This window comes from Suillus subaureus, assembly GCF_016647635.1.
Source record: "Suillus subaureus strain MN1 chromosome Unknown BJ212scaffold_2, whole genome shotgun sequence".
In the NCBI taxonomy this organism is placed as follows: domain Eukaryota; kingdom Fungi; phylum Basidiomycota; class Agaricomycetes; order Boletales; family Suillaceae; genus Suillus; species Suillus subaureus.
In genome coordinates, this window is record NW_024538558.1 from 1,740,666 (window position 1) to 1,766,712 (window position 26,047).

The window sequence follows — 26,047 nt, forward strand, 5'->3', positions numbered from 1 at the left end:
AGCACGAGAACTAGACAGAGATCTCGAACAATGCCAGGCCGTCGTCGCGAGTCTCCGCTCAAGAATCCAAGTTGAGATTAAGGTGTTTCGTAGCGAACAACACTCACCGGCTTCGTCAGGCAGGGCATACATCGCACTAGGACTAGAGGGTTCAGCTAACAAACTCGGCGCAGGAGTCATCAAACATGCTGTCGATGGATCGACCGAAGTGCTCTCAAACGTTAGGCACACCTACATTACACCACCTGGGGAGGGATTTCTTCCCCGAGATACTGCTCAGCACCATCGAGAGTGGGCATTAACGGTGATTAAAGATGCAGTTGCAAAAGCAAACATTACGATGCACGACCTCGACTGTATATGTTATACCAAAGGTTAGCTGGATCCTTCGTGGAGTCTCGTGTTTAAATGTTCCTCCAGGTCCCGGTATGGGTGCACCTTTGCAGTCTGTTGCTCTAGTTGCTCGCACCCTCTCATTGTTGTACGAGAAGCCCCTTGTCGGTGTCAATCATTGTGTCGGACGTAGGTATCTCCAATCACGGTTTGCAACTTCCATTGATATTGTCGAAACAGATATCGAAATGGGACGGCAAGTCACTGGAGCTCAGAACCCAGTGGTATTATACGTATCTGGTGGCAACACACAGGTCATCGCGTATTCACGGCAATGCTACCGGATCTTTGGAGAAACACTCGATATAGCTGTTGGAAACTGCCTCGACAGGTTTGCCAGGGTAATCAACCTGAGCAACGACCCAAGTCCAGGATATAACATCGAACAAGAGGCGAAGAAGTATTTTGTCTTATTTCTGTTCGTGGTATTTTTGTTGACCTGGCGTGCACTCAGGGGGAAACGACTTGTCCCGTTGCCTTACACAACCAAGGGGATGGATGTTAGCTTGTCTGGCATACTGACTTCCATCGAAGCTTACACATCTGATCGTCGGTACCGGGCTCAGGGCTCACCTTGCGAAGAGTCAGAAGACATTATCACGCCTGCGGATCTCTGTTTCTCCCTTCAAGAAACGGTGTTTTCCATGCTTGTTGAAATCACGGAACGAGCGATGGCTCATATTGGGAGCAGGGAGGTGCTCATCGTCGGAGGAGTTGGCTGTAAGATATCTGTTCCCACCCGTCATGGCCAACCTTATTGATCTACCTGAAGGTAATGAACGACTGCAAGAAATGATGGGCATCATGGCACAAGAGCGAGGTGGATTGGTGTTTGCTACTGATGAGCGGTTAGTTTTTTGAAGCACTAACGACGTGATTTCTTACTCGCGAACTCATAGTTTTTGCATTGATAACGGCATCATGATTGCTCAGGCTGGTCTACTGAGCTACCGCATGGGATTTCAGACGCCTCTTACAAAGAGCACCTGTACGCAAAGGTCAGTACCTCAATACTATGGATTAGTCTTGCAGAAAATAATTGTTTGTATTCAAGATTCCGGACCGACGAAGTGCATGTCGCATGGCGATCTTGAACATTTGGATCCCCATCTATTCTACAATTAAAGTATTGTCAGTACCCGTCTGTATTATCACTGTGCAACATTCGCCAACACCAGCTTCCAGTCCTCAGGTTCTCCTTTCATCTCTTGGCCGAGCTGCTCTAGTCTCTGCCACCACCACCTGTGACTCTTTGCATACTCTCCTGTATCATCTTCAGATACCCTGGCCTGCCAGGGTTTGTCAGCCAAAATGTAGTGAAGGCATCTGATCTCCTCGTCTCTCCACAGCGGCTTGTGAATTAACATCAATGTCTTGAGCGCATTATAACACCATGGAAGAGGTTTCCACATTCCTCTAAATAAATCTGACAGGAGATCTTGGTCTGGGAATGACCAAGTCGACACTAGGGGCGAAGTGTAAAGGTGGTTGCAGACGGTTTCTGCAAGAGCCAAAGAAGGGTTGAGAACCACGATGCCGGAATTCAGCTGAGTGTGCGGACGTGGGCTTGCTTCTGTAATGGCCACTGTAGTAGTCAAGCCAGCGGGGTGGATCAACGGAGTATATGCGCAGTTCTCGGGAACCCTGGAAGATTTAATATGAGGTATTATAATGGCAAATAGTCAAACGGCATACCAATCAGCAGGATAGTGGGGTAGCTTGCGTGGGTTACAAGCACACACATGGGCAGCAGCTATCCAGTCGTTTGGGAGATCGACATCAAATAACTCGTCCATATTGCGCATCACGATCATATCGGCATCCATAAGAACAACACGCTATGCTCAAAACCATGTAAGTCATGAGCACTGCAAAATCTGAACTAAATACCTCATATTCATTCAGTTCAAATGCCCTTTATCTCGCAATGAGTGGTCCATCAGCTCCGTAGCTGATTTGCACACACCTCAGCTTCGTCCATGTATCAGTGAATCTTGCATCATGAGTTGAAAGTGAATGCTTTCCCTCTGGAGGGCGGAGCGATTCGATAGGCCTCATGGAAATGCCTCTTCGCTCCAGAACACTCCGAGCATCCTGGGGGAGCGTAGGAGTGACCATCACAACAAGAGGGAACGCAGAATCCACAGATCTAAGGGTACAGTCGAGCACCAGAATGCCAGGTAAATAACTGGTTTTTGTGAGTAGAGTCACATAGGCCATCCTTCGAGTCATCGCGAGTGATATTATTGCAGAAAGGGAGGGGAGGGATGAAGGCAAGACAAAACGGCAGTGGATCGATCGATATTCAAATACTACCGAAAAATCGGACAGTCGGATGTTGCGGTCCTACTTAATTACAATCTTTTGATAGCGCATTCTATATCAATCTGCACTAGGCGAAAAAGAGCTTGCGCGCATATATCCAATTACCTTGTCACTATAACTTGAAATGCGGTGTAATCGGATGGGGGACCTTACAAGGATTGGAGGAGGGTTCGGTATAACTCATGCAGAGGGATTCGTGTACATGTGCAATGATAGAGAACTAAGACCATATCGCAAGAATAACATGGGGATTTAGCGCAAGCGGCTGTCATAAAAACACACTCAGTTCAGTGCACGACGCATGAAAATTAAAACCTACCGAGCTTCACGCTCGCTCTCCAGAAGTGCAAGGATATCCTCCTCCCGCACAGGACCTTTGACATTGCGAATAATTGTTCGCGTAGTGTCATCCATGAACTCAACGCGGACTTGCGTGACTCCACCACGAGAGCCGGTGCGTCCGAGAACCTGATGCCAGAAGTTAGAATGAGTAGGTTTGCGAGGGGTTAGCATGCATATTAACCTTGATAACCTTAGCGAGTTTGACGGGTGCTTTTGATGAGTCCTAGAGAAAGTGAGTTGCACGAATGGCTTGAGACTACAGGGCTTGCTTACCATGTTTATTGGAGCTGCCGACAGCGATGGGCGAACTTTTTGCGTGGATGATGGATGTTTAGAGTTTGAGATAGACAAAGTTTCAATCAAACTCCGACGGCATCCTCCGTCCTTCCCTACACTGTACAATTCATGTCAACACTGAATTGAGGCAGTGAGGCATGAGGCCTTGAGGCTTTAGCTTTATGACTGCTGTATCTAAGCATATGCTAATGGGCCCATTATTAACTGACTAGCGTTATAGGGGGGAGTCTGATGTATATAGCTGAATCAGTGAGTGTATCCATATTTGTTATCTGTAGAGTCGCAATCATATGCTAAGATACTTTTCTGGCTATTCTCGCAGCTGCAGTCCTGAAAGAACGAAAGGAAATTAAAATGAAGCCAAATACTAATGGTCGTTCGATATCATATCATATGCTTCGTCCTGTGAGTTCCTCTTCCTCCGGTGTGCTCTCTGAAAGTACTCATCGAATTCCGCTAGGAATTTGACAATCCAAATCTTCTTCGTGGCATTATGGGCTAACATTCCGGTATGATAGAGTACTCCCATGATTCTACATGGCTTAGCTAATACCAACGTTAGGAGTCTCGCTGAGAGCTCTTTTTCACGCCTCGTCTGATCATCGGCAATTTGGATTCGCATGTCAATGAAAGCTGCGTACATTTCAGCACGACGATGTTCGAGGATTGTGTATGTTGAACTTCGCCACCACAGCACAAGATCTCGCATGTATGCTTTTGGCATGCGATCTAAAAAATTTAGGCTCAACTCAGGGTCGAGCTAGAGCGAGGTGTGCAGGCATGCTTCAAGTGTTCAAACTTCAGTCCTGGTTCCTTAACTTGCTTGGAGTAACTGGATCGGCTGGGCCGATTCTACCTTACCTGATGGTGCAGCGCACCGTAGTTTGTTCCAGAGGACCAAATGCATTCATAGCTCATGACTCTACCCTCTCCCTCCTTAGTCCTGCTCCCGTCGTCCCTGCTGTCCACTCCCACCTTGAGCGCCAGGCCGTCATGTCTGTTCCGCAAATAGTCAAGTTACTCATAAATGTAAGATAGGGTACGTCGTAACTATGTCTATGCGAGAGATCATTTTGCCGTACGGACGTCAACATGTTAAGGTCCTGCAAACCCTTCGCTTATTTCGAGATTCGACCCTAGATCATGCACTTACTTGTCAACGTTGTGTGCATAGTGATGGGCCTTCATCTGATGTTTTCCAGCCATGTGGGGGTAGATAAGCACTGTCCATGCTAGTGACGTAACAAGAGGGTCGGACAGGCAGAATCTAGCCCAACTTGAAGAAGTAGGAACAGCCACCGGTGACGCAGGGTGACCCTTCAAGTTGTCAGTCGTGTGATCACCGTTGGACCTTTCCGTTAGTAGCGAATTATCGAGGAGAGTGATTTGTGACATCAAATGGAAAAGTGCGGCGCCACAAGCTCGGCACGATGTCGTACAGTTTTCATTATGGCACCGCAAGTTCGCAAGCCTTACGACGAGTTGACGAGATTCCGATGTGCCCTATAAGTATTGTACGTTGGTGATCTGATCAGTAGCCTATCCCTCACTCTTTGAATTCGCCATTTGATTTGCGCAGTTTCATGTCGGGACTAGACGGATCTCTATATGCTCTTGACTGGAATAACAACACATCAGGTTCGTCAGCGTTGTTGAAAACGAATCATCGTACTGAACTTCGTCGTTTTCCAGTTGCAATTATGGCCCTGATATCCTATGAATACAGTCGGTAGCTTTCACGAACCTTGCAGTGCAGCTGAGCGTAATATTATCTAGTGCTTCAGTTCGAGAAAGAGGGTAACGAGAGGGTCGTTTCATCATCGTCGAGTACTCATGATCATACTATCGCAGGTCACGTTTGTTTGGGTTAGAGTTCAACCCCAACGTTATGAAGATCCGGAACTGACCAGCTATGCAGCAAAGACAGTGGTCAGTGATGACATATCTATACCTTGTTGTGAGCCCCACCCTGCCAAAGTGCTTCGTGGTTTCCCATTTTTGTTGCTATGTCAGGTTCGATATTTTGGTATTGTCCTTGCAATGTACGTCGCGGTGGTTGTATCCTTCAGATGGTACATTGTATGTTGATGCTGACGTCTAGGAATTCTGCCACCTGTATGTGACGTGATACCATCTGAGCCGTCATTAACTGACTAGCCCTAGGGGGTGGTCTATTTTATATGCCTGAAACAGTGAGTGTATCGATTCTTTCTTTAGAGAGCTTTAGGTTGACCCAGATCCAGCCGTACGTCAGAAGTTCGTCCTACAGCTAGGCTGATCTGCTGCTGACCTCTTGTCTAGTTGTGAGTGCATCGTATTCAACTGAGACTAGTTTTGCTTATCATGAAATTGAATCAGGTTATGGCATGTTTCTGTTCATGGAATGGAGTTTTCTGTATATTTTTGCTTGACGGAAGGTCAGTCATATCCATACATTCTCGCACCTTTGTGCTTACCGATTTTGCATTTTCAGTCATTCTCATCTGGCGTCTTTACGTCCTATACAACAAATCCAAAATCATACTTTATGTTCTACTGGGTTGTTCCTACCTATCGTCGCGCTCTATATAGCAGTGGATATATTTTTATGGAGTCGACCTTCAGCAATCTCAGGTGAATTTATATTTTGATTGAATTATTTGCAAGCTGATGCCTGATCGCATAGTGCAAGAAACATTAATAACTCCCAATATCAAGTACTGCGCGGCTGTCTTCCACATCGGGCCTATGACTGCGATATATGCTTCCATCCCCGTCATATGCTTTGATATTTTCTTGGTTGTTCTCGCCATTGCCGTCCTCAGGAAGCACCTGAAAGAGCAGAAGGAACTTAAAATGAAGCCTAACACCTATGTAGTAATAATTGTCCGATATCACATCATATACTTTGTCCTGTAAGTTTCCCTTCGTTTGCTGTGTTCTCTGAAAGTATTCATTGAATTTCGCCAGGAATTTGGCAAGTCAAATCTTCACGGTGACATTGTGGGCCCACCTTCCGGGTATAATCTCCTGTGATTCCAGAGAGATATGTTCTAATGCAGGCATGACAGACGGCGGTGATGAATCTCGTACTAATGTTCAAGTATACCGCGCCAATAATCATCGTGCCACGCCTTATCATCAGCATCTGGGATACCCATGCCAACCACAACTGCGTACATGTCAGTACGACGTTCGAGAATTGTGTTTGTTGGACCTCGCCGCCGAACTTGGAGCCCCCCGAGATTGAGTCCCACGTATGATGTTAGTTGAGGGTGGTAGAGTGAGTCCATGCTTTCCCCTGACGAGCGTACGCCTCAAATACCTACTCAACTAAATACTTGTCTCTAGACTTAGTGGAATTGTGAATGTAGATTTCTCGTGGATATATCTGCGCATTGACTACACGACCTGCACGTTGACTAGGAATTCCAGTTAAGGGAGTCAGGGATAGGACTATCCTGAGCTCACCCAGTAAGTAGTTCCTGTCACTTGGATGTCATCCTTATAGCTCGCAGTCCAAACATGCCGGATAATCCTTAGATGCTGGTAAGGTGGTCGGATTACGTCATTCAGGAAATAGCAGTGAACGTGATCCACTCGTGGATTATGAAGAGTAAATAGTACGACAATATCGTAGGCACGATCATGTCGTCTGGGTATGGCTTATAGACGCTTCTTGTGTAACGAGATTCTTCACTTTGTTCTCTGTGGCCTTTCCTTTCAACATATTCTCTATAAAGTATTCACCGGCCTGGCAACCATGTGTAAGAAGAATCGTCCGAGATGAAAGATACTAAATGGCTGACCTTGTAGCTACTGCGGACGAGAGGACCGCTGGCCACATACGCGAAACCCATGTCATCAGCTATTTGTTTCCACCGGTCAAACTCAGAAGGTTCCACATATCGGTCAACCTTCATATGTCGCTTCGTAGGCCTCATATATTGCCCAAAGGTTACAACATCGACATTAATTTTGCGAAGTTCTGAATAATAATCCAGCAATTATAACCTTGACACAAATGCGCTTCAGCTCACCTCGTAAAGCATCCATGACCTGCTCTTCTGTCTCGCCGACACCAAGCATGATACTTGTCTTGGTGATGCGAACACCTTCCTTCTTCGCGTATTCAAGCACCTTCAGACTCTGCCGGAAAGTTGCACGGCGGTCGCGCACGAAGGGAGTCAACTCCTCCACAGTCTCGATATTGTGTGCATAAACGTCTAGGCCGGACTTAGCCACGAGAGAGACATTTTCCAAATTGCCCGCAAAATCTCCTGTTAATGCTTCCACAAGAATCTGAGGCGCCCTGTTTCGAGTATCCTGTTCGTGAGCGGCGCAAAACGAAGTCAGCGTGTAGCGTACTTTTGCTTAATCTTCATAATAGTCTCTGCGAAGTGATGTGCACCACCATCTACAAGGTCTGCAGGGAAAATGATTAGCCTGTGATCTGGTTATGTTCGTAGTCAACACACCATCTCTGTCAACACTAGTGAGCACTATGTATCCCAGCCCCCATCGACTAATGGCCTCTGCTGTATTCTCAGGCTCGTGGGATCCAATGGAGGTGGGGCACGGGAAGTCTTGACGGAGCAGAATCTACAGCCACGAGTGCAGGTGTCTCCCATCAACTAAAAGGAGTGAAATTAGTCGTTGAACAGTAATTCCAACATCATGTAGCACACCATGATCGTAGCCGTTGCTGCCCTCTTGCCCTCCTCAGCAGTTGCACCTTCTTTTCCACCCCAGCAATCACCAATATTAGGACATCGCGCCTCCTCACATACAGTATGAAGACCGAGTCCCCTTAAGTCCTTCTTGATCTTGTTAAAAGATGCTCCCGAGGGTATCTTTGTCTTTAGAAAGTTAGGCAGCCGAGGTCTGTAGTGGATGCATAAACATTATTCCCAGAAAAATATGTCAATTTATGCGCACCCTTTGGTGTTCCCGAGCACTACATGTTCTATGGGTTCTCCTGAGATGAAGTCGTCTAGTGATGGTCCAGAGACCAGCGTTTCCCGGAAGCTGGACTTTGACTTCGGCGTTGAGGCCGACGGTGTTGCCAGGTGCCGAACTTGAGATGAAAGTCGACAATTGGAACGGGGGCGGAGCAGTGAGTTTATGAGGAGCGAATGAGCCGACATCGTAATGGAGGCCTAGGACAGCTAGTACTAGAATAAATATCGAGCGAGAATATGTCATGCAATGAATCGGAAGGCGGCGGCCACACTGGACAAAAAAGGCAATTTTGGCAGCGCTCGCCGTTTGAAATCAAATCAGGGTCGTCGAAGGGTTCACTCAACTTTCATGAACGCGCTTTCCAGAAGGGAGGAGGATACACTCCTTAAAACTACTAAAGCGCGCGCGTTGGCGGAATGTGATCCGATAGTTAAAGGTTCGGTCACGTATTCTGGCATAATTAAGAACACTTATATCGGCTTCGTGTCACTCAGAATTCGCCAACTGCGCAACTGGACGCACGCTGTCTGTTGCATGGGCCTGCAGGGACAAGTACAAGGCTTTACAAGAGTGTATGCTACAATAGTGAGCCCCGCCGCATCGATGTCCAGTACATTGAGTGAATGTGTCTTTTAGCACAAGCGAACAGCCATGGATGATGTTCGAAGGGAATATCTTCGATTAAGAGACCAGCAGAACGCGCCTCAAGCACCTCTATGATGAATGATGATGGGATGTCTTGATAGTATTTTTCGCCTTCGAAAGCGCAAGGCATGCTTTCAGGTACACACGGTCATCCTACACTATCCACAGTTATATTCAGTCCATAGGACGCCCGAATGTGTGGCGTGGCCATAGATTGAACAAAGGTTGGGACGTAGAGGCCCTGAGGCAGGAAATACTAGCAGAAGTATAGACAGTAGTATGTACTGTTTTATTACAAAGAATTTCAGTTTTTTCTTTCCATTGTTGATGGCAAGCCATTGAGCACGAAGACCCATGATTGAGGAAATGAAACTGAACATGATAATCCATCAGCCGAGCACAATAAACGAAACCACTGCCAACTGACCCAGCAAAGCCAACAATCCCGTCGTTGACATTGACAAGACCCAAGTTGGAAGCGGGTATCCAAATGTCGAAAAGGTCGATAATGAATTGGTAGCGTGTGTCCGTGCGCAAGCTATGGCGATGTTAGAGTCAGTGATGATACAGTACTGATTATTTCAACGTACCTTTCAAGCGCAAGTTGCTTGGCTTCTCTTGAGCTTCATCGCTAAGGTCCTTTTCTCCCCAAGTCCCGGAGTTACGCAGTTTCTTTGCGTCGTGAGCGAGTCGTCCGGCCTAGAAAATTGAAATCGAGAGTGATTATCCCAGCTGAGCGACAAGTCTCACCTTCAGTAGTCCATGTGTAATGCTAAATAAGATGCCAGCCAGCCAGAATCTGTTGGACGTCTTAGTGACTTTCTCAGCAGTGCTGGGCTTGAGGGCAATGAACTTTGCGGTGTTAGCCTGTCAAAATATTTGAGAAGTTGTAAACCATTCATGGATCACTTGTGACTTACCCACACAGCTGCGTCATATGTAAGATACCCGAAGTAGGCAAGCTGCCGACCAATGCTAGTCACTTGTTCGCTGACTTCACCTGCTGATGAAGCAGTACGCAATGCGGCTTGGAGGTGCTCGACAGGTTTTCCAAGTCGCATGACTGCACACATGTCAAGTATGATCATGCGACCACAGATAAACCTTACGTTTACGGCCAATCCCTAGGTGAGTCTTAAGAGCTGTCCATCGAGCAGCTCCGACCTTATTGCCCCGGGAGAGGAGGAACCATGCGAGGAACCGAGAGAAATACTGAACTGTGCGGTAGAGCTAGCGGATAAAGCGCTCCGATAAGTATTCTGTTCCCAAAAATGAGATCATACCTTATCCCGGCCGACATTGAATGATCCAAATTTCAAGGATTGAGAAACATAAGGGTGGAGAATGACCTGTGATGCGACTGTAGCCATCTCTGAAAAGTACAAATGATTCCTGCAAGAAGAGGGAGGTTGAATAGGTGCGGTGGATGGAAGACTTTAGATGAGAGACCTGGCGGCGTAATTACCTTGCCATTATCACGTGGATTTGCTACTTCCGTATACCCGATCACCGGTGACGACGTCGAAGTACAACCATGCATATGATTTCAGAATCAGACTTCACAAGAGCAAGACAAGACAAGGAAGTCGTGGCATGCGTCCTTTCAAAGACGTCGAAGGTATGGACAAAGCCGCTTAATAGACGGCTTATAGATTTATGTCAGACACGGCGATGATCCGATTTATAGGCACGCGGTAAAGCAAAGAGATAATAATCACTCTGGAACGATGAAAGCGGCGCCACGATGTCTAGCCGTGGACTTTGGGCCTTGAAGCGTTTGAAGGCCAGTCACCTACGTAGTGGTAGGAGGCTCATCTCATGTGTGGCAGGGCGTGGCCGCCGGTGGGTTTGTTGCGGGTGATTTCGGACGGCAAAAGCCGCGCGTAGAATTTGCGCTGATGATCTTGCGGGTAACACAACCTTCCGCCCTCCACTCGTTGTGCTCAGTTTCATCACTGCTAGAGACTGCTAGTCATGTTCACGGGCACTCGGCTTCCCCACCGGGTAAGTTTCTGCGCTTCAATTCTCACGTGACATACCACTCATTTCGTCATACTCCAAGCTCCCCCATGTGATTCCTCGTCAACGACTGTTCTCATCATCCGTCATGGTAAGTTAGGTCAATGAGTTTGAGGTGGAAGGAAATAATGATCGCGTCAGTCAAATCAGGCATTCCGCACTGAGCGCGACACATTTGGTGAGCTCCAGGTCCCTGCCGATCGCTATTGGGGCGCACAGACACAACGGTATGTACTAGCTCTGAGATGTGTACATTACTGAACATTTCCCACAGGTCGTTACAAAACTTTGATATTGGTGGTCCCTCGCAACGGCTACCGCCTCCTCTGATCAAGGCTTTCGGCGTGCTGAAAAAGGCCGCATCCATCGTCAATGTTAGCTATGGTATGGACCCAAAGGTTGGCGAAGCCATCCAAAAGGCTGTTGATGATGTAAGAAATTGTGCACTAAGCTTCGGATATCTGATTTCAGCTGGTCTTTACTCCAGGTCATTTCTGGGAAGCTCATGGACCACTTCCCCTTGGTTGTCTTCCAAACTGGAAGTGGAACTCAGAGTAACATGAATGTAAACGAGGTGATCACAATAAATGTTTGGTTAATTATCGTTACTCAGCGTGGTCAACAGGTCATATCGAATCGTGCGATAGAACTCCTTGGCGGTGAACTTGGGTCTAAGAAACCAGTCCATCCCAATGACCACGTTAACATGAGCCAGAGTAGTAATGACACGTGAGCTACTGAGTGGATCATGTTTGATCGTATGAATTCATAGGCCATGTAGCTTCCCGACAGCTATGCACGTCGCTGCTGTGACTGAAATTAACCATTCGTTGCTTCCAGCACTAACGCAACTCAGGGATGCACTTAACAAAAAGGCTGAGCTTTTCAGCGGGATTATCAAAATCGGACGCACGCACTTGCAGGTATGAATAGGTCGGCCTTCGATGTAGATGTTGTCTGATCGCTATCAGGATGCCACACCTCTGACGCTTGGCCAAGAATTCAGCGGATATGTCCAGCAAATCGATAATGGCATTGCTCGTATCCAAAATGTTATTCCTCGCTTGAGTCTTCTTGCTCAGGGCGGCACTGCGGTTGGCACAGTGAGCCTGTTAACATCCAGCGAAGGGTAGAGATGCTCACGTGCTGTGCAGGGTCTGAACACCAAGAAGGGTTTCGACGTTAAAATTGCTGCCGAGATCTCTACCATTACAGGCTTGAAATTCCAGACCGCGCCTAACAAGGTAAGGCGATTTATGGCGATTGTTTGTCTGACTGCTGACGAAGATCCGCAGTTCGAAGCTCTAGCCAGTCACGATGCCCTGGTTGAGACTCATGGTGCTCTGAATGTCATCGCGTGTTCCCTGATGAAGATTGCGAATGACATTAGATTCCTTGGTTCTGGCCCTCGGTGTGGCTTCGGTGAACTAAGCCTTCCTGAAAACGAGCCTGGCAGTAGTATCATGCCTGGCAAAGTTAATCCCACGCAGTGCGAGGCTGTGACAATGGTCGCCGCTCAAGTTATGGGCAACCAAACTGCTGTTAGCGTTGCTGGAGCCAGCGGACAGTTTGAGGTATTTGTATTTCATATATGGCACATTTGTTATTCAATGCGTCTACTATTAGCTCAACGTCTTTAAACCGGTCATGATCATGAACGTGCTGCAGAGCATTCGCCTTCTTTCTGATGGTGAGGTTTCATAACTGAATGGCTCGCTGTCGACCTGCTGATCTTTGTCTGATCAGCCTCGCGGTCTTTTACTAAGCATTGCATAGTTGGCATCGAGGCTAATGAGAAGCGTATCAACCACCTCTTGAACGAGAGTTTGATGCTTGCAACGATTTTGAACAGCCACCTTGGCTATGATAGTGCGTGCTAAATATAACTCCGCGCAATTCCGGCCGAAGTTGATTGTACTTTGCAGACGTGGCCAAGTGCGCAAAGAAAGCGCACAAGGAAGGAACAACATTGAAGGAGGCAACTGTTGCCCTCGGATATCTGACACCTGAAGAGTTTGACTTGAAAGTGCGACCAGAGCTGATGTTATACCCGGATGACATATAGGATGGTATATGGTTTTGTTGCGTGGTATTTGTATTCAGGAGCTGCTATATCGGAATGACAAAAGTAATCCGAGTCCGAGTCCGAGTCCACCGCGGTGCACGCAGTTGGTAACCAGCTCATGTCAGATGTTCGATAAGGAATGTGTAGCATACTGCGGGTGGTGTGAAGATCTGATAGATATGTAGGAGAGAGAAGCTCGTCCGCCAAGAACAGCAAGGAAGGAACAGGGAATACAAAAAAGGCAAGAATGCTAAATCCAACCGCAAACGAAATATACCACGTCAAATCAGTACAACTTCCCGTCACAGCACTCCCTTGTCTCTCCTCGTAATCTGCACAGCAACAGTCTTCCTCATCATCCACAACGAGCTCGCACTTTTTCACCCGAAAATTCTTTGTTTGTGCTCATCACCGTCAACGTCGAGCGCAACACCACCCTTATTTAGCTTCTGAAGAAATATTCGGACATTAGCTTGACTGCCACAGCGTCCTTCTCTTTAAATCTCCTGGTCCCACGAGGCGACCTGTCTTTACAAAACTTAAGCTGGCTACTGCCTCATTATTTCTTCCTCTCTTTGCATCTTACTTGTAGCTACTTTGTTTCTCTATGTCACTCAGCCGAATTCTCAACGACGAACCACCCCCGGCGAGAAAATCCGCTTCCTCACGTACTGGTGGCGTCGATCCTTCGTTAGCAGACGTGTCCCCTCTCTCCCGAGCCACAGTCATGTCTCCTCATCCCCAAACTCTTCGTCGGAGTATAACTCCTCTCGGGGAGCAGCCACCACTTCCTCGTGGATATTCTTACCAGACATCCTCTTATCAAGGTGCCGGAGGTTGGGATCCATACTCGGGTGACTATGTTCAGGGAGAGATCCTTCCTCTTGGCCCAGGAGGTAACTATTATTCTCAACGTGAATGGGATGGACAGCACCAGCCTCCACCTTCAGAACCTCGCGCATCTTCCGTGGGCGCTTACTACAAGGAAGGCGAAAACGAATCCACACCACGAAAAAGGAGAAAGGCTGTAGCTCCAGATGACGACCCCGATTACCAACCTCCGATTGTAAAGCGCGTAAGTTACATCAGATGTACATACAGCTCGATTCGGTTTTACTCACCTTCCTATTCTTGTCCCCTAGGCGCCTCGTCGAAATCCTCCTCGTGCAAAAGCAAATCGCCCCGAGTCGCCTCTTCTGGAGGGGGTAGATCCTGCACCAGCTGCACGAGAGTACCATCAAACTGAAGAGGAACGACGTCTGGCATCTTCCGACCTCTCGGACTGTGAAGAAGTGTGGATTGGTGACCTTAGCGACTATATCATAGAGACACATTTGCGCCAGCGTAAGGTAGAATCGTGGTTTGATGCCAGCGTTTTGGTAAGTTTCATGTCTGACTTCACGTCGGTTGACTCACATTTTATCATAGGAACGCAACTCCAGCACGGCGCTGACACTGTCACGCCACTATGTGTCCCGCATTGCACGGATGCCCCTTCCGCCTCCAACGCCCCCGCCGATACCTCCTTCTGTTGAGGAGGAGCTTCTGTCTACTATTCACGCTTCCCCACCTCCCGATGCATATGATTATGGAGCTCCGGATAACTACGAACCTGGCTCGACTAGATTTGGTGCAGAAGACGCAGCTCGGTTGTTTGAGGAGTCTTACCTCGGTCGCAATCAGAAGCACAAGGACTCACTCAAGCGTGGTGCAGATGGTGCAGATTCAGACGAGAGCAGTGACCTTGAGATCCCTGTTTCATCCAGAAACAAACCTGCAGCGAAGAAGCGCAAGGTCGACAAAGACTCTGCTTCAATCGCTGACGAGTTCGAACGATCTATCGGCGGGATCAGCCCTTCCAAATTTGCTTCATCAAAAGCGAAAGGGAAGGGTAAACAGAGTCAGTTGCGGGAAGCGAGCACAGACAGTGTTGTACCGAGTGCAACACCCAAAAGTCGCAAGAGGGGTGGTGGCGGGAAGAAGCTTTTGCCACCTGATACTCTTGGGGGCCTTGGTATTGGCTCCGCTGGAGCATCGGTCGCTGGAGACATCACGCCTTCGGCATCTAGGCCTGTATCGCCTGCGCTCACTGCAACTTCTGTCGTGTACGAGTTAGACGAGATCGTTCCTCCTCTCAAGCGTGCTAAAAAGATTGACGAGAATGCTATGGCCAAACGCTTGAAGAATTTGGAGGAGGCTCAGAAGAAAGTTTGGACAAACATCGCTCGGAGAGACATTGCTAAGGTATGTCAGATCTTGCATTACGTTCTGTCTGCATTCTCACCTCGTTGCACAGGTGTACAAGTACGCCGCGATGGGCTACCAGGCTCGTCAAGGTCAGCTCAAGCGCTTGGCCACACTATCATCCATCCAAGCACGTCGGCCTTTCACGAAAACCGCGAAAGCTCAAAAGGACATTCAAGCAAAAGGCAAACGCTTGATGCGCGAGATGTTGGTCTTCTGGAAGAAGAATGAACGGGAAGAGAGAGACGTCCGAAAACGCGAGCAGAAGGAGGCCATTGACAGGGCGAAGGTCGAGGAAGAGAAAAGGGAGGCGGCACGTCAAGCACGCAAACTTGAGTTCTTGATCAGTCAAACTGAGTTGTATAGCCATTTCGTCGGTAACAAGCTCAAGAGTGAGTCTTGTTTTTCGGTGCTGTGGTGGCTGTTCGCTGACACTCAGATCCTAGCTTCTGAAGTACAAGGAGATACTCCGGAAACCTCGACGCCAGTGGGTGCTGCTCTCGAAGACGTTGACCCATCAGTACTTCGAGAGATTGACTTTGATGACGGTTAGTTTTCTTTATCCGTGTCTTGACCATTTGGAGGCTGAACTTTATGATCAGAGGACCAAACCAATCTTCACCGACATGCACGGCATAACGCTCAGGAAGCTATCGCTCTTGCCAGACAAAGGGCTCAGCAATTTGACACGCAAGCTGCACTCGATAGGAAAACGAACGAAGCTTTGAAACTTGCCAAGGCTCAGGCCCACATCAGGGACGATGACGAGTCAGGGCTCTCAGGCATTTCGAATACGCCCTTGGTTGACTGTAAGTTCTTCCTGGATGCCCAAGCTAAATATATTAACAATGGTGTACACACAGTGGACTCCGATGAACTCAACTTCCAGAATCCCACGTCACTCACTGGAGAACTCAAGATCAAGCAACCGAAGATGCTCATGGCGCAGCTGAAGGAGTACCAACTCAAAGGTCTGAATTGGCTCGCTACGTTGTACGAACAAGGTATCAATGGCATTCTCGCTGACGAGATGGGTCTCGGAAAGGTGAGATTGATCAGAATACCGCGCAAGTTGCCTTACACTCCTTGCACCTTAGACCGTACAATCAATATCTCTCCTTGCGTACCTTGCTGAGGTACACGACATATGGGGGCCATTTTTGGTTGTCGCGCCAGCCTCCACATTGCACAACTGGCAACAGGAGATCACTCGCTTTGTGCCTGGTCTGAAAGCCTTGCCTTACTGGGGGAACGTCAAAGACCGAACCACCTTGCGCAAGTTCTGGAGCAAGAAAGAAATCAGTTATGACAAGGATGCACCGTTCCACGTCCTGATTACAAGCTACCAATTGGTCAGTTGCGATCGCATGATGTTTGTAGCTGGGCTAATGTCTGTATCAGGTTACTCAAGACCAGCAGTACTTCCAGCGCGTGAAATGGCAATATATGGTTCTGGACGAAGCTCAGAACATCAAGAATGCCTCTAGTGTGCGATGGAAAACACTGCTCGGATTCCAATGTCGCAATCGTTTGCTTTTGACGGGCACACCAATCCAAAACTCAATGCAAGGCAAGTGAGATAGGGCAGCAACATCACTACTTACTAATCTCCACATAGAGCTGTGGGCATTGCTTCACTTCATCATGCCCAGTCTTTTTGACTCCCATGACGAGTTCAACGAATGGTTCTCCAAGGATATCGAGAACGCCGCAGAGAACAAGGGCAGCAAGCTCAATGAACGTCAACTACGGCGGTTGCACATGATATTGAAGCCTTTCATGTTACGGCGAGTTAAACGACACGTTCAAAACGAGTTGAGCGAGAAGGTTTATATCCAATTCACTCACCAAGGAGCGATCGCTCATATTTTACCTTACCCAGATTGAGATCGATCATTACGTTGACCTGTCATCACGCCAACGTACTCTCTATCGTGCACTTCTGGCGAATGTATCTGTGGTAGATCTATTAGAGAAGGCCGCGAACATAGGGGATGCTGATTCTGCTCGATCACTAATGAACCTCGTGATGCAGTTCCGGAAGGTGTGTAAGATTTGGTCTTATCATTCCTAAACACTGACCAACTTGCTTCAATGTAGGTTTGTAACCATCCCGAGCTCTTTGAACGTGCGGACGTGGTAGCTCCCTTCTCATTCTCTCGCTTCGGCCAATCTGGTCCGCTGAACCGTGAAGGCGATTTCATTGCCCTTCCTTACTCGACTCATAACCCTATTGAGTACCAAATTCCGGCGTTATTCCACCAAGATGGCGGGCTTATAGATGTCCCTTGCGAAAAGTCTGGTTTGCGTAGGCGATCGGACTGCACGAGTACCCTTTTCAATATTTGGTCGACGGAGTGGATACATCGTTCGACGTTCGACGATATTGAAGGTGTGTGATGGTACTTGAGTAACTGCCCCTTGAATGTAACATATTATAGGTTCACCTGCGTTCGCATTTCTTCGACTCCTGAACGCCACACCAAGTGATGTCCACGGTCTTCAGGTGTCTTCCTTCATGCGCAATTGGCTTCGGGCTCTTGAGGAAGAAAACAGGATTGTTGAGGACAGAGGGATCTCATCGTAAGCTAACTATGACTATTTTTTCAACGTCCGACTGACCGTTTTCATAGGGAAGCAGAATTTGCAGCTCATGCTTGCGCACATCCATTCAGCATAAGCCCCCGTCTCTCTTTGAGCCTGGATACCGCAGAAGGCCTGCCACATCTTCTCGATATATCTTTAACAGCTTGGCAGGGATCTAATCTAGCTCGACCGGCCTTGAAGTGGTTTGTGCCGCCGGCTGTAGCACCTCCAATTTCTCTTTATTGCACGGATCGGACGTTCATAGAGCATCAAGTTCAATTATTGGAGGCACCAATCGAATCGTTAGCAATCTACGGTCTCCCTCAGCACTTCCGAGATTTGCCTACCATTGATCAGGCATACCATACCCTAGTTCCTGCTCTGTCTTCCGCAGGACTTGTCGGAAGTTCGCCTTCAGACCAGCTACCGTCTTCAAGCATACAAATACCAGAGGCAAAGAGACTTATATATGACTCTGCTAAACTCGCTCGGTTAGATGCCCTCCTTCAGGAGCTCAAGGCGGGCGACCATCGTGTCTTGATATATTTCCAAATGACTCGTATGATGGACCTTATGGAGGAATATCTGATCTATCGCCAGTACAAATATTTACGTCTCGATGGCTCATCGAAGCTGGAAGATCGACGAGATATGGTGATGGATTGGCAGACACGGTTAGTGTTCGACTTAGGTTGTGTATCCTCGACTCTGATCAATGTTATCTAGCTCGGACATCTTCATATTTATTCTAAGTACTCGCGCGGGTGGTCTCGGAATCAATCTGACCGCAGCAGACACTGTTATTTTCTACGATCACGACTGGAATCCGTCAAACGATGCGCAGGCTATGGATCGCGCTCATCGTCTTGGTCAGACGCGCCAAGTGACTGTCTATCGCCTGATCACGAAAGGCACCATCGATGAGCGTATCATTCAGTTAGCTCGTGTCAAGAAAGATGTAAGCTATTTTTATCCCTAAAGTGCAGGTTGTTCAACTGATGTCCCTTCAGGTACAAGATATCGTGGTCGGCAACAAAAACTTCACAGACGTCACGAAACCCAGCGAAATTGTCCAGCTTCTCCTCAACGATGACCAGCTCGCAAACCTTGATAGTTCGAATACTTCGGGATCCTCTTCGAAGAAAACAGGAAAACAAGCTGTGGGGGTTTCACAAGGCCCTTCTGGTGATACTATGCGAGATCTTTGGAATGAAGAAGGCGATGACTTCTTTGGCCATTCCAGCAATAACAATGCTGCTGCTGCACCGCCTGAGGGCGGGGAAGAAGAGGAGGGAACAACGGTGCCAGCCAAAGGAAAGAAGCGGAAAGCTAGTGCGGCACGTCCGCGAAAAACGACTGGAAAGGGGAGTAGAAAGAAGGATCCTGGAACGGGGGATGTGACTCCTGCTGTTGACGCTGAGTGATTTTCTGTCTTTGTTGCTTTCACCTTTGCTTTGCTTTGTTCACGCACATTACCAACTTCTGTAGATTAATTCAACTCCGTATGTCAATGTAGGTCTGGCATTTAGTTACTTATTGCATGTCCTTATAATCTGTGTTATTTATGTGGAACTATGATCAGCGTGAGAAATCTTAGATATGTATCCAATTGCACAAGTCAGTCACGTACTACACGTCTTTTTGCACTACAACGAGGCCTAGCTCTTGTAATTGATCTACATCGACTGGCCCCCATGCACCTTCATTTGAATAGCAAAACTTCATTAATATCCTGGTACACACTTCACTCGTCTCTACCGATAACCTTGATTGCTGAATCTGATAATTCGCGATTCAAACCTATATCTTCTCGAAGTTCCCAATCTCTGCGAAAAACAACGATCAACGTTGAAAGGACAATATCGTGCTGAGTGAGAGACGAAGAGAGGTGCTTGATCAATTGTTTGCTGGGAGAGCAGATGGCGAAGAAAAAGAAATCGCAGCTCAAACCAGTTGCGCGTGGATTCGCGACAACATCAGTGCCGAAGAAAGTGGTTGAAAACGAACAAAATATAGATGATGCGATCACCGATACTACAGCTGAAGAGGCCCCAACAAGTGACGCGTTGCACCCCAGCACGGCTACTCGCGTCCAATCTGATGCTCCTCAAGACCACTCTTTCGACCCAGATAAAGTAGAAGAACAGTCACTGCAGAACCTTGTCGATAAGTATCAGGAGAAAACGGAGAAAGAGACGCTCAGAACCATCAAGGTTAATGATACTTGGTGTCACAGTCGATATAAAATCGTGCTGATCAGTCTATCTTTATCAAGGCTATCGAAGTTGACCGGCGGTTCTCTAAGACATTGCCTTCATTGCAAGTCGATCCTGTTCTAGTAGAGCACATCTTCAAATTATACTGGGAGAGCCCTGAGTGTGAGTTGGTGCAACCCGTTGTCACAATAAGCGCCTTACCTCTCTTTACAGGCGAGAGAAAACTTTTAGAGGAGACGGAAGAGAAACTAGTGACGCGACTTGGAATTACCTATGGTGTTCTGAGAAGGCTAGGCTTTTCACAGGAGAGAGTAGATGAATGCCTCAGGGCAATCCAGGGGGTAGATCTGGAGGAAGCATATGAATGGGTTTGTCCATTCTCTACCCCTTAAGCCAGCGCTTACATTCTTGCAGCTTTACATCTACTGCTCCGAAAACGAACTTGAAGAGAAAGGTGAGATGACCGTTGTTCAAGTTTATAATTGTAGTTCTAATTCGCGTGTCAACAGTGGCTGAGGACCTTGATGACTCGAAAGTGCCTCGGAGAAAGCGTAAAGAGCTTCAGTCTCCGACACCAAGAAGTCCTTTGCCGTCATCCGCCCCCTTACCACTTTCTCCAGCAGTGCCAGCTGTATCAAAGCTTGATGCGAATGCTCCGGTGTTTGTGCCGGCGAGACAACGGCCAGCGCCAGATGTAGACTTGCTGAACACTCGAGATATCCTTCCTGCCGAATCGACGAGGTCTTCTCCATCGAGATCCAGTTCACCTGATATGGATGACCTGGTCGCGGAGTACGTCCGTATAAAGATGCAAATAACAGATCTTACTACCAGAGGCAAGCCAGTGGCTCACTATGACCCTGTACTGGTCCAGCGTCTCCAAGACAAGCTTATGGCTTTGAAGTCGCACTACTTCTTTGACGAAAAGGATGCAGAAACGCAGTATCGGTCAGAACGTGCTAGGGTTGACGTCCTTTTACTCCAGTCAAGATTACGAGGATCGAGTCCGGAGCTGTCGGCAACACGAGAGAAGAAAGTGTCAAAGCCCCTCAATGCTGGTCCACGTGTTGAAAAACAGGATATACCTGCGTCGTCTGACATCCCCGATATCTTTGACCAACACGAGGAGGGTCTCGGTGGCATGCTTGAGATCTTGGATACCCTTCCTTCCGAAATTGCTGGAGAGGGAGGGATCATGATTCGCATGCGGGACATGGTCTTGCCCAAGCACTGGTCCAGTAAAACACCGAAGACACTTCTAGCCGAGTTTGTCTTCAAGGTTGACCGGTACGCCGCGGTCACTTACAGTATTGTTTCTGGGTCGAGTCGTGCGAAACGCGCATGTGTTACGGTCAACTGGGAGGGAAAAAAGATGGATGAGTGGAACATGCGCGATGTTGCCTGTCATACTGAAATCCAGGCAGAGTACTATGTCGCAACGCTTGCTTTACACGCTCTTACGTTCCCTGCCACTGACGGCTTTGCGGTCGGGTCTTCCGGTGCTTTAGCCAACCATACGTCGTTCCGGTTACTCCCGCCTGTCTTCAGAGATTTATGGGATGAGCTTGAGATAGACAGAAAGTTACGGGAGGACCTGATCAATCGCCAAGTCTGGGCGAATATGAGAAACATTGTTGAAAAAAAGATTGATGCTCGTCCAATGGTAATGTTCCTCATTGGAATACCAATTTCTCGCATTGAGCTTTGCTTTCCAGTTGATGGAGAAGAACACGAGGGCCATTGCAGAAGTCAGGGACCCCACACCAGTTCGGCTTCCGCCTCGCAATGACACCAGCTCTGATCATGTCATTGCGGACTTCAGGGCGCGACAAATGCGACCTGCATATCAAGAAATGCTTGTAAGTGGGACTCCAGAAGTGAAGGTTCAATCCATATTTTTAAGCTCTCTTCGTAGCATCACCGCAAGCAGCTTCCTATTGCGAAGTATAAAGATGAAATCCTATCCATTCTTGACCATTCGCAGATCCTCGTGCTCAGTGGCGAGACTGGCTGGTAAAGTGACATTACGTCTTGAAGGCGCACCTTACTTATCCTCTGGTTTTACAGCGGCAAATCAACACAAGTTCCTGCATTCATTCTAGAGGATCAGCTGGCTCGTGGCCTCCCTTGCAAGATATACTGCACGGAGCCGCGTCGAATATCAGCGGTGTCTCTTGCTCAACGGGTTTCTCGTGAGCTAGGCGACTCTGCTGGTGCCGTTGGAACCTCGAGCTCGCTTGTCGGATATTCGATTCGACTAGAAAGCAATACTACACGGAATACCCGCCTGGCGTTTGTCACGAATGGTATCGCGCTTCGTATGCTGGAGGGAGGCACAGGCCCCAATGGTCAAGGTACCGCATTTGATGAGATCACGGTGAGCGAAACATGAATCAGGGTAAAGACGCAGCTAATGCTATCTGCAGCACATCATTATCGACGAGGTTTGTGCAGCTATCTCCAAAGCCCAAGCTTCTTATACGTCCGATTGTACAGGTCCATGAACGCAGCATTGAGTCAGACTTTCTTCTCATTGTTCTGAAATCTCTTCTTTCCCAGAGGTCGGATTTGAAGTCAGCACGCCCGCCCTAGCTTACGCAGCTCACTGACCAAGTGCATCGCAGAATCATTCTCATGTCGGCCACAGTGGACGCGGACAAACTGTCCAATTATTTCAACGGATGCCCCACATTACATGTCCCAGGTCGAACCTTTCCTGTGGACATTCGCTTCTTAGAGGATGCTATAGAGTACGCAGATTGGTCCATCCAGGAAAATTCACCTTATGCGATTAATCGTGAGTCAGTTTCTAAACTTTTCTTGCAATACGCTCCCTTACTCGAATAATTCATCAGTACATAACAAATCCCACAAGAATAGGAACAGGTTTGAATGGGACGAAGACACTGTCTACGGCAATGATGACGAAGAGACGCTAGTCGATGGTGAACAGCAGATTTCTAGCCAGTCTATGAGGCTGGAGAAGCGTTACTCCTATCAAACGATTAACACCATCAATCTTCTTGATGAGCGCGTGATTCCTTACGAGTTGATTGTTCGTCTACTAGAACGCCTCTGCTTTGAGGATAAAGAGAGCCATCATTTTTCAGCAGCTGTTCTAATTTTTATGCCTGGTTTAGGGGAAATTCGGCGTATGAATGATCTTCTTACCGAACATCATGCATTTGGGGATGAAAACAACTTCTGGTTATATCCGTTGCATTCTACGCTGTCGAGCGATAATCAGAGCGCAGTCTTTGACGTCCCTCCCCAGGGAGTTCGTAAAATCGTTATAGGTTCTTATTTGCATCTGCTCCTCGAAGCCAAACATCATTGCTCATTACTTCTTCGCAGCGACCAATATCGCTGAGACAGGTATTACTATTCCTGACATTACCTGTGTCATAGACACTGGCAAACATCGTGAGATGAGGTCGGTACCACCCCTCCCTCTTGAAGTCAACAATCACCGACTGCCCTTAGGTTTGACGAAAAGCGCCAACTCAGTCGTTTGGTCGAAACATTCGTTGCCAAAAGTAATGCTGCTCAGCGTAGAGGCCGCGCAGGACGGGTGCAGAATGGACTATGTTTCCACTTGTTCACCAAAATTCGTCATGACACATTGGTAAGACTTGGGCATTCCTGAGTTGTCTCTTTTACTGAAAACCTGTACTCAGTTGGCAGAACATCCTTTGCCAGAGATGATGCGGCTCAGTTTATCAGACCTCGCCCTGCGTATCAAAATTATGAAGGTGAAAATTGGTACCTCCATCGAGGATGTGTTATCCCGCGCACTGGATCCTCCTACGCCGGTCAATGTGCAAAGAGCTATCTCAGCACTAGTCGAGGTTTGTCGACACCAGAACCCTCGTGTTTACCTTTCTCATCTGTCGCTTAGGTCCGCGCTCTCACACCGTCAGAGGACATCACTCCGATGGGTAGACTTCTGAGCATGTTGCCTACAGACGTGCATCTAGGGAAATTCTTGCTCACCGCGGTATTGTTCCGATGTCTGGACCCCGCGCTAACAGTTGCTGCTGCTTTGAGCTCCAAGTCCCCGTTCATAGTACCAATGGGCATGGAGCAAGAAGCAGACCGTGCCAAGAGTTCATTCCGCGTTGGTTAGTTGTGCACTACACTATAAGACAATGAACTTACGTCCACTTTTCAGATAATTCGGACTTCTTGACGATCCATAATGCATTTTCGAGTTGGCGTAGAGCATCCGAGAATCCCAGTTTCGTGCGCAAGTTCTGTCGGGTTAATTTCCTTAGCCACCAGAATCTTCAACAGATCGAGGAGTTACGTCAACAATTTCTAGGGTATGATGATTTTGATCCATGATCAGTGTTTGACTTAGAAGTCCGTTGCAGCTTCTTGGTCGACTCTTCGTTTATTACTGTTGATAGGAGTTTCGTTCGGGAACTCAGCCGGTATGTAATAGTGTGTCTAACGCCTCCCCATTGCTGATGCCCCTATCCAGTGCGCGTTTCAGTCGCAACCGCACGCGCTTCGTGAACATACCGCCGCCTCTGGATAGCAATGGGTCTAATATTGCTCTCATCAACTCAGCTCTCACTGCGGGACTTTATCCTAAAGTGCTGGCGATCGACTCTTCCTCTAGGCAAATGCGCACTATATCAAATAACCAATCTGCTGCTTTTCACCCTACTTCCGTTAACTTTGGCAGGAAGCCCACTGACTTTGGTGTTAACCATCTCGTTTACTTCACACTCATGTAATCGTACATTATAATGAAGGTGACAAGTACTGACAGAGGTTTACAGGTACTCCAAGAAGATGTATGCTTGGGAGACCGGACCCATCGACGATCTCGCTATTGTGCTCCTATGCGGGGAGAGTGAATTCAAGGTTAGTGCAACGTCCCACATGAACATGAGACATTGACATCATAGCATTATACCCAGATTCACTCTAACATGTTGTCCATTGATCGGAAAATCAGATATCAGCTCGCCCCCAAAGCCAATGTTGCGCTCAAGATTCTTCGCCAACACTTAACCACGATTCTTGCACTGCAACTCCGTGGTAAACCATTGTCAGAGTCTCAAGTGTTATGGTATGAACTTGCCACCGCAGCTTTGGGAAAAATCAAACTGGAAACGGGAGATGACGGTACTAAGCTGATGATTAAACTGCCATAATGCACCCCATCGGCCTAGCTTTGATGTAGATCTAAGTAATATGATGTATCCACGTTGCGCTCTTGTGTCAAAACCTATGCACTTGTCCTCACTCACACTCATGCACACGAAGCCAAAAAAGACGATGATGGGACATAGCAGTAATTTGAGATGTCATGACATAGCCATAAGATACGATTGGCAAGAAACATGTGGAGTGGTGAGATTACTCTTCGTCCTCCTCCTCGCCATCACGGCTGCATCTTTTGTGAGATAAAATGTTTTGAAAAGTGGAAATCACTTACGCAATGTTGTAGAAACGCAGCTCGTACACATCCTTCGATGATGCGACCACCCGGATCCAGTCACGCAGGGTGTTTTTCTTCAAGAACTTCTTCGTCAAGTACTTGAGATAGCGTTTTGAGAAAGGGATGTTGGAGGTAACAGTTATTTTGCTGTTGCCTATCAAAATAGGTAAGAATATAATAAGTGTATGTTGGCATAGTATATCCCACCATCTCGAACAATTTTGACGTTTTCACCGAGCTGACCAGACTTGCCCTCGACCTTGATACGATCGTGCAAGAACTTTTCGAAGTCAGCGCCATCGAAGACGCCGTCGGTTGCAGGGCGGGAGTAATCGATCACAAATCTGTGCTTGACAGCAGGGGCTTTTCCACCAGCAGCTTTGGGCTAACAAAAGAACAAAGCGGAAGTCCGCAGGACATGAGCCTACTGAGAAGGTAACTCAGCAAAGCGGTGCCAGGACTGACCATCTTGAAAACGAGGGATAGAGGCTTGAGGTCTTGAGGTTCGTTTCTGCAACGGTG

At 47.7% G+C, this 26,047-nt stretch overlaps 12 protein-coding genes across 12 annotated transcripts; 7 read left to right on the plus strand and 5 right to left on the minus strand.

The window, feature by feature from the left end:
* Window positions 1-30: 30 nt before the first annotated feature.
* Window positions 31-1,487, plus strand: BJ212DRAFT_1444064 (O-sialoglycoprotein endopeptidase; the record flags this gene model as incomplete). Its single annotated transcript, XM_041337911.1, has 8 exons — window positions 31-70; window positions 120-374; window positions 421-522; window positions 574-793; window positions 848-1,113; window positions 1,166-1,241; window positions 1,293-1,391; window positions 1,448-1,487. 8 exons carry the CDS (start codon window positions 31-33, stop codon window positions 1,485-1,487), a joined length of 1,098 nt encoding a protein of 365 aa, XP_041199321.1.
* A 57-nt stretch (window positions 1,488-1,544) lies between these two features.
* BJ212DRAFT_1259915 (glycosyltransferase family 8 protein) lies at window positions 1,545-2,625 on the minus strand (the record flags this gene model as incomplete). Its single annotated transcript, XM_041330066.1, has 4 exons — window positions 1,545-2,037; window positions 2,089-2,231; window positions 2,284-2,308; window positions 2,360-2,625. The coding sequence occupies 4 exons, from the start codon at window positions 2,623-2,625 to the stop codon at window positions 1,545-1,547; spliced, it is 927 nt and encodes a 308-aa protein (XP_041199322.1).
* Window positions 2,626-3,033: 408 nt separating this feature from the next.
* BJ212DRAFT_1259964 (ribosomal protein S28e) lies at window positions 3,034-3,283 on the minus strand (the record flags this gene model as incomplete). The annotated part of the gene is made up of 2 exons (XM_041330070.1): window positions 3,034-3,186; window positions 3,242-3,283. Coding segments are annotated over 2 exons (195 nt in total), but the record flags the coding sequence as incomplete, so codon positions are not given.
* Window positions 3,284-5,132: 1,849 nt separating this feature from the next.
* BJ212DRAFT_1317850 (uncharacterized protein) lies at window positions 5,133-5,924 on the plus strand (the record flags this gene model as incomplete). The annotated part of the gene is made up of 9 exons (XM_041334277.1): window positions 5,133-5,153; window positions 5,209-5,223; window positions 5,276-5,314; window positions 5,371-5,399; window positions 5,459-5,472; window positions 5,521-5,549; window positions 5,601-5,660; window positions 5,716-5,774; window positions 5,831-5,924. Coding segments are annotated over 7 exons (177 nt in total), but the record flags the coding sequence as incomplete, so codon positions are not given.
* A 217-nt stretch (window positions 5,925-6,141) lies between these two features.
* Window positions 6,142-6,592, plus strand: BJ212DRAFT_1317853 (uncharacterized protein). Its single transcript, XM_041334278.1, has 2 exons — window positions 6,142-6,251; window positions 6,307-6,592. The coding sequence occupies exon 2, from the start codon at window positions 6,401-6,403 to the stop codon at window positions 6,584-6,586; it is 186 nt and encodes a 61-aa protein (XP_041199325.1). The 5' UTR covers window positions 6,142-6,251; window positions 6,307-6,400; the 3' UTR covers window positions 6,587-6,592.
* Window positions 6,593-6,982: 390 nt separating this feature from the next.
* BJ212DRAFT_1444066 (mitochondrial Lipoyl synthase) lies at window positions 6,983-8,483 on the minus strand (the record flags this gene model as incomplete). Its single annotated transcript, XM_041337912.1, has 8 exons — window positions 6,983-7,090; window positions 7,146-7,324; window positions 7,377-7,648; window positions 7,705-7,762; window positions 7,815-7,887; window positions 7,929-7,970; window positions 8,025-8,220; window positions 8,275-8,483. The coding sequence occupies 8 exons, from the start codon at window positions 8,481-8,483 to the stop codon at window positions 6,983-6,985; spliced, it is 1,137 nt and encodes a 378-aa protein (XP_041199326.1).
* A 163-nt stretch (window positions 8,484-8,646) lies between these two features.
* BJ212DRAFT_1259086 (uncharacterized protein) lies at window positions 8,647-8,884 on the plus strand (the record flags this gene model as incomplete). The annotated part of the gene is made up of 2 exons (XM_041329991.1): window positions 8,647-8,734; window positions 8,793-8,884. 2 exons carry the CDS (start codon window positions 8,647-8,649, stop codon window positions 8,882-8,884), a joined length of 180 nt encoding a protein of 59 aa, XP_041199327.1.
* A 217-nt stretch (window positions 8,885-9,101) lies between these two features.
* On the minus strand, window positions 9,102-10,313 carry BJ212DRAFT_1259462 (peroxisomal biogenesis factor; the record flags this gene model as incomplete). Its single annotated transcript, XM_041330028.1, has 7 exons — window positions 9,102-9,315; window positions 9,371-9,481; window positions 9,530-9,642; window positions 9,694-9,810; window positions 9,864-10,006; window positions 10,053-10,173; window positions 10,227-10,313. 7 exons carry the CDS (start codon window positions 10,311-10,313, stop codon window positions 9,102-9,104), a joined length of 906 nt encoding a protein of 301 aa, XP_041199328.1.
* A 604-nt stretch (window positions 10,314-10,917) lies between these two features.
* BJ212DRAFT_1475418 (L-Aspartase-like protein) lies at window positions 10,918-13,027 on the plus strand (the record flags this gene model as incomplete). Its single annotated transcript, XM_041339228.1, has 13 exons — window positions 10,918-10,947; window positions 11,006-11,053; window positions 11,104-11,189; window positions 11,237-11,393; window positions 11,450-11,536; window positions 11,588-11,691; window positions 11,744-11,885; window positions 11,934-12,065; window positions 12,117-12,206; window positions 12,258-12,536; window positions 12,589-12,652; window positions 12,709-12,831; window positions 12,888-13,027. 13 exons carry the CDS (start codon window positions 10,918-10,920, stop codon window positions 13,025-13,027), a joined length of 1,482 nt encoding a protein of 493 aa, XP_041199329.1.
* Window positions 13,028-13,288: 261 nt separating this feature from the next.
* Window positions 13,289-19,492, plus strand: BJ212DRAFT_1317910 (SNF2 family N-terminal domain-containing protein). Its single transcript, XM_041334279.1, has 16 exons — window positions 13,289-14,102; window positions 14,170-14,406; window positions 14,456-15,271; window positions 15,324-15,663; window positions 15,718-15,819; window positions 15,874-16,080; window positions 16,135-16,316; window positions 16,369-16,623; window positions 16,673-16,841; window positions 16,890-17,098; window positions 17,154-17,315; window positions 17,372-17,663; window positions 17,713-17,854; window positions 17,905-18,531; window positions 18,584-18,815; window positions 18,868-19,492. Exons 1-16 carry the CDS (start codon window positions 13,635-13,637, stop codon window positions 19,279-19,281), a joined length of 4,854 nt encoding a protein of 1,617 aa, XP_041199330.1. The 5' UTR covers window positions 13,289-13,634; the 3' UTR covers window positions 19,282-19,492.
* A 284-nt stretch (window positions 19,493-19,776) lies between these two features.
* On the plus strand, window positions 19,777-25,238 carry BJ212DRAFT_1475420 (P-loop containing nucleoside triphosphate hydrolase protein; the record flags this gene model as incomplete). Its single annotated transcript, XM_041339229.1, has 21 exons — window positions 19,777-20,070; window positions 20,133-20,235; window positions 20,287-20,441; window positions 20,488-20,527; window positions 20,583-21,736; window positions 21,789-21,932; window positions 21,989-22,086; window positions 22,141-22,450; window positions 22,500-22,517; window positions 22,570-22,646; window positions 22,698-22,870; window positions 22,929-23,369; window positions 23,428-23,506; window positions 23,557-23,698; window positions 23,751-23,921; window positions 23,972-24,194; window positions 24,245-24,395; window positions 24,447-24,506; window positions 24,557-24,811; window positions 24,861-24,945; window positions 25,002-25,238. 21 exons carry the CDS (start codon window positions 19,777-19,779, stop codon window positions 25,236-25,238), a joined length of 4,410 nt encoding a protein of 1,469 aa, XP_041199331.1.
* Window positions 25,239-25,443: 205 nt separating this feature from the next.
* On the minus strand, window positions 25,444-25,993 carry BJ212DRAFT_1444071 (60S ribosomal protein L22; the record flags this gene model as incomplete). The annotated part of the gene is made up of 4 exons (XM_041337913.1): window positions 25,444-25,474; window positions 25,523-25,679; window positions 25,733-25,903; window positions 25,954-25,993. 4 exons carry the CDS (start codon window positions 25,991-25,993, stop codon window positions 25,444-25,446), a joined length of 399 nt encoding a protein of 132 aa, XP_041199332.1.
* Between the last annotated feature and the right edge of the window lie 54 nt (window positions 25,994-26,047).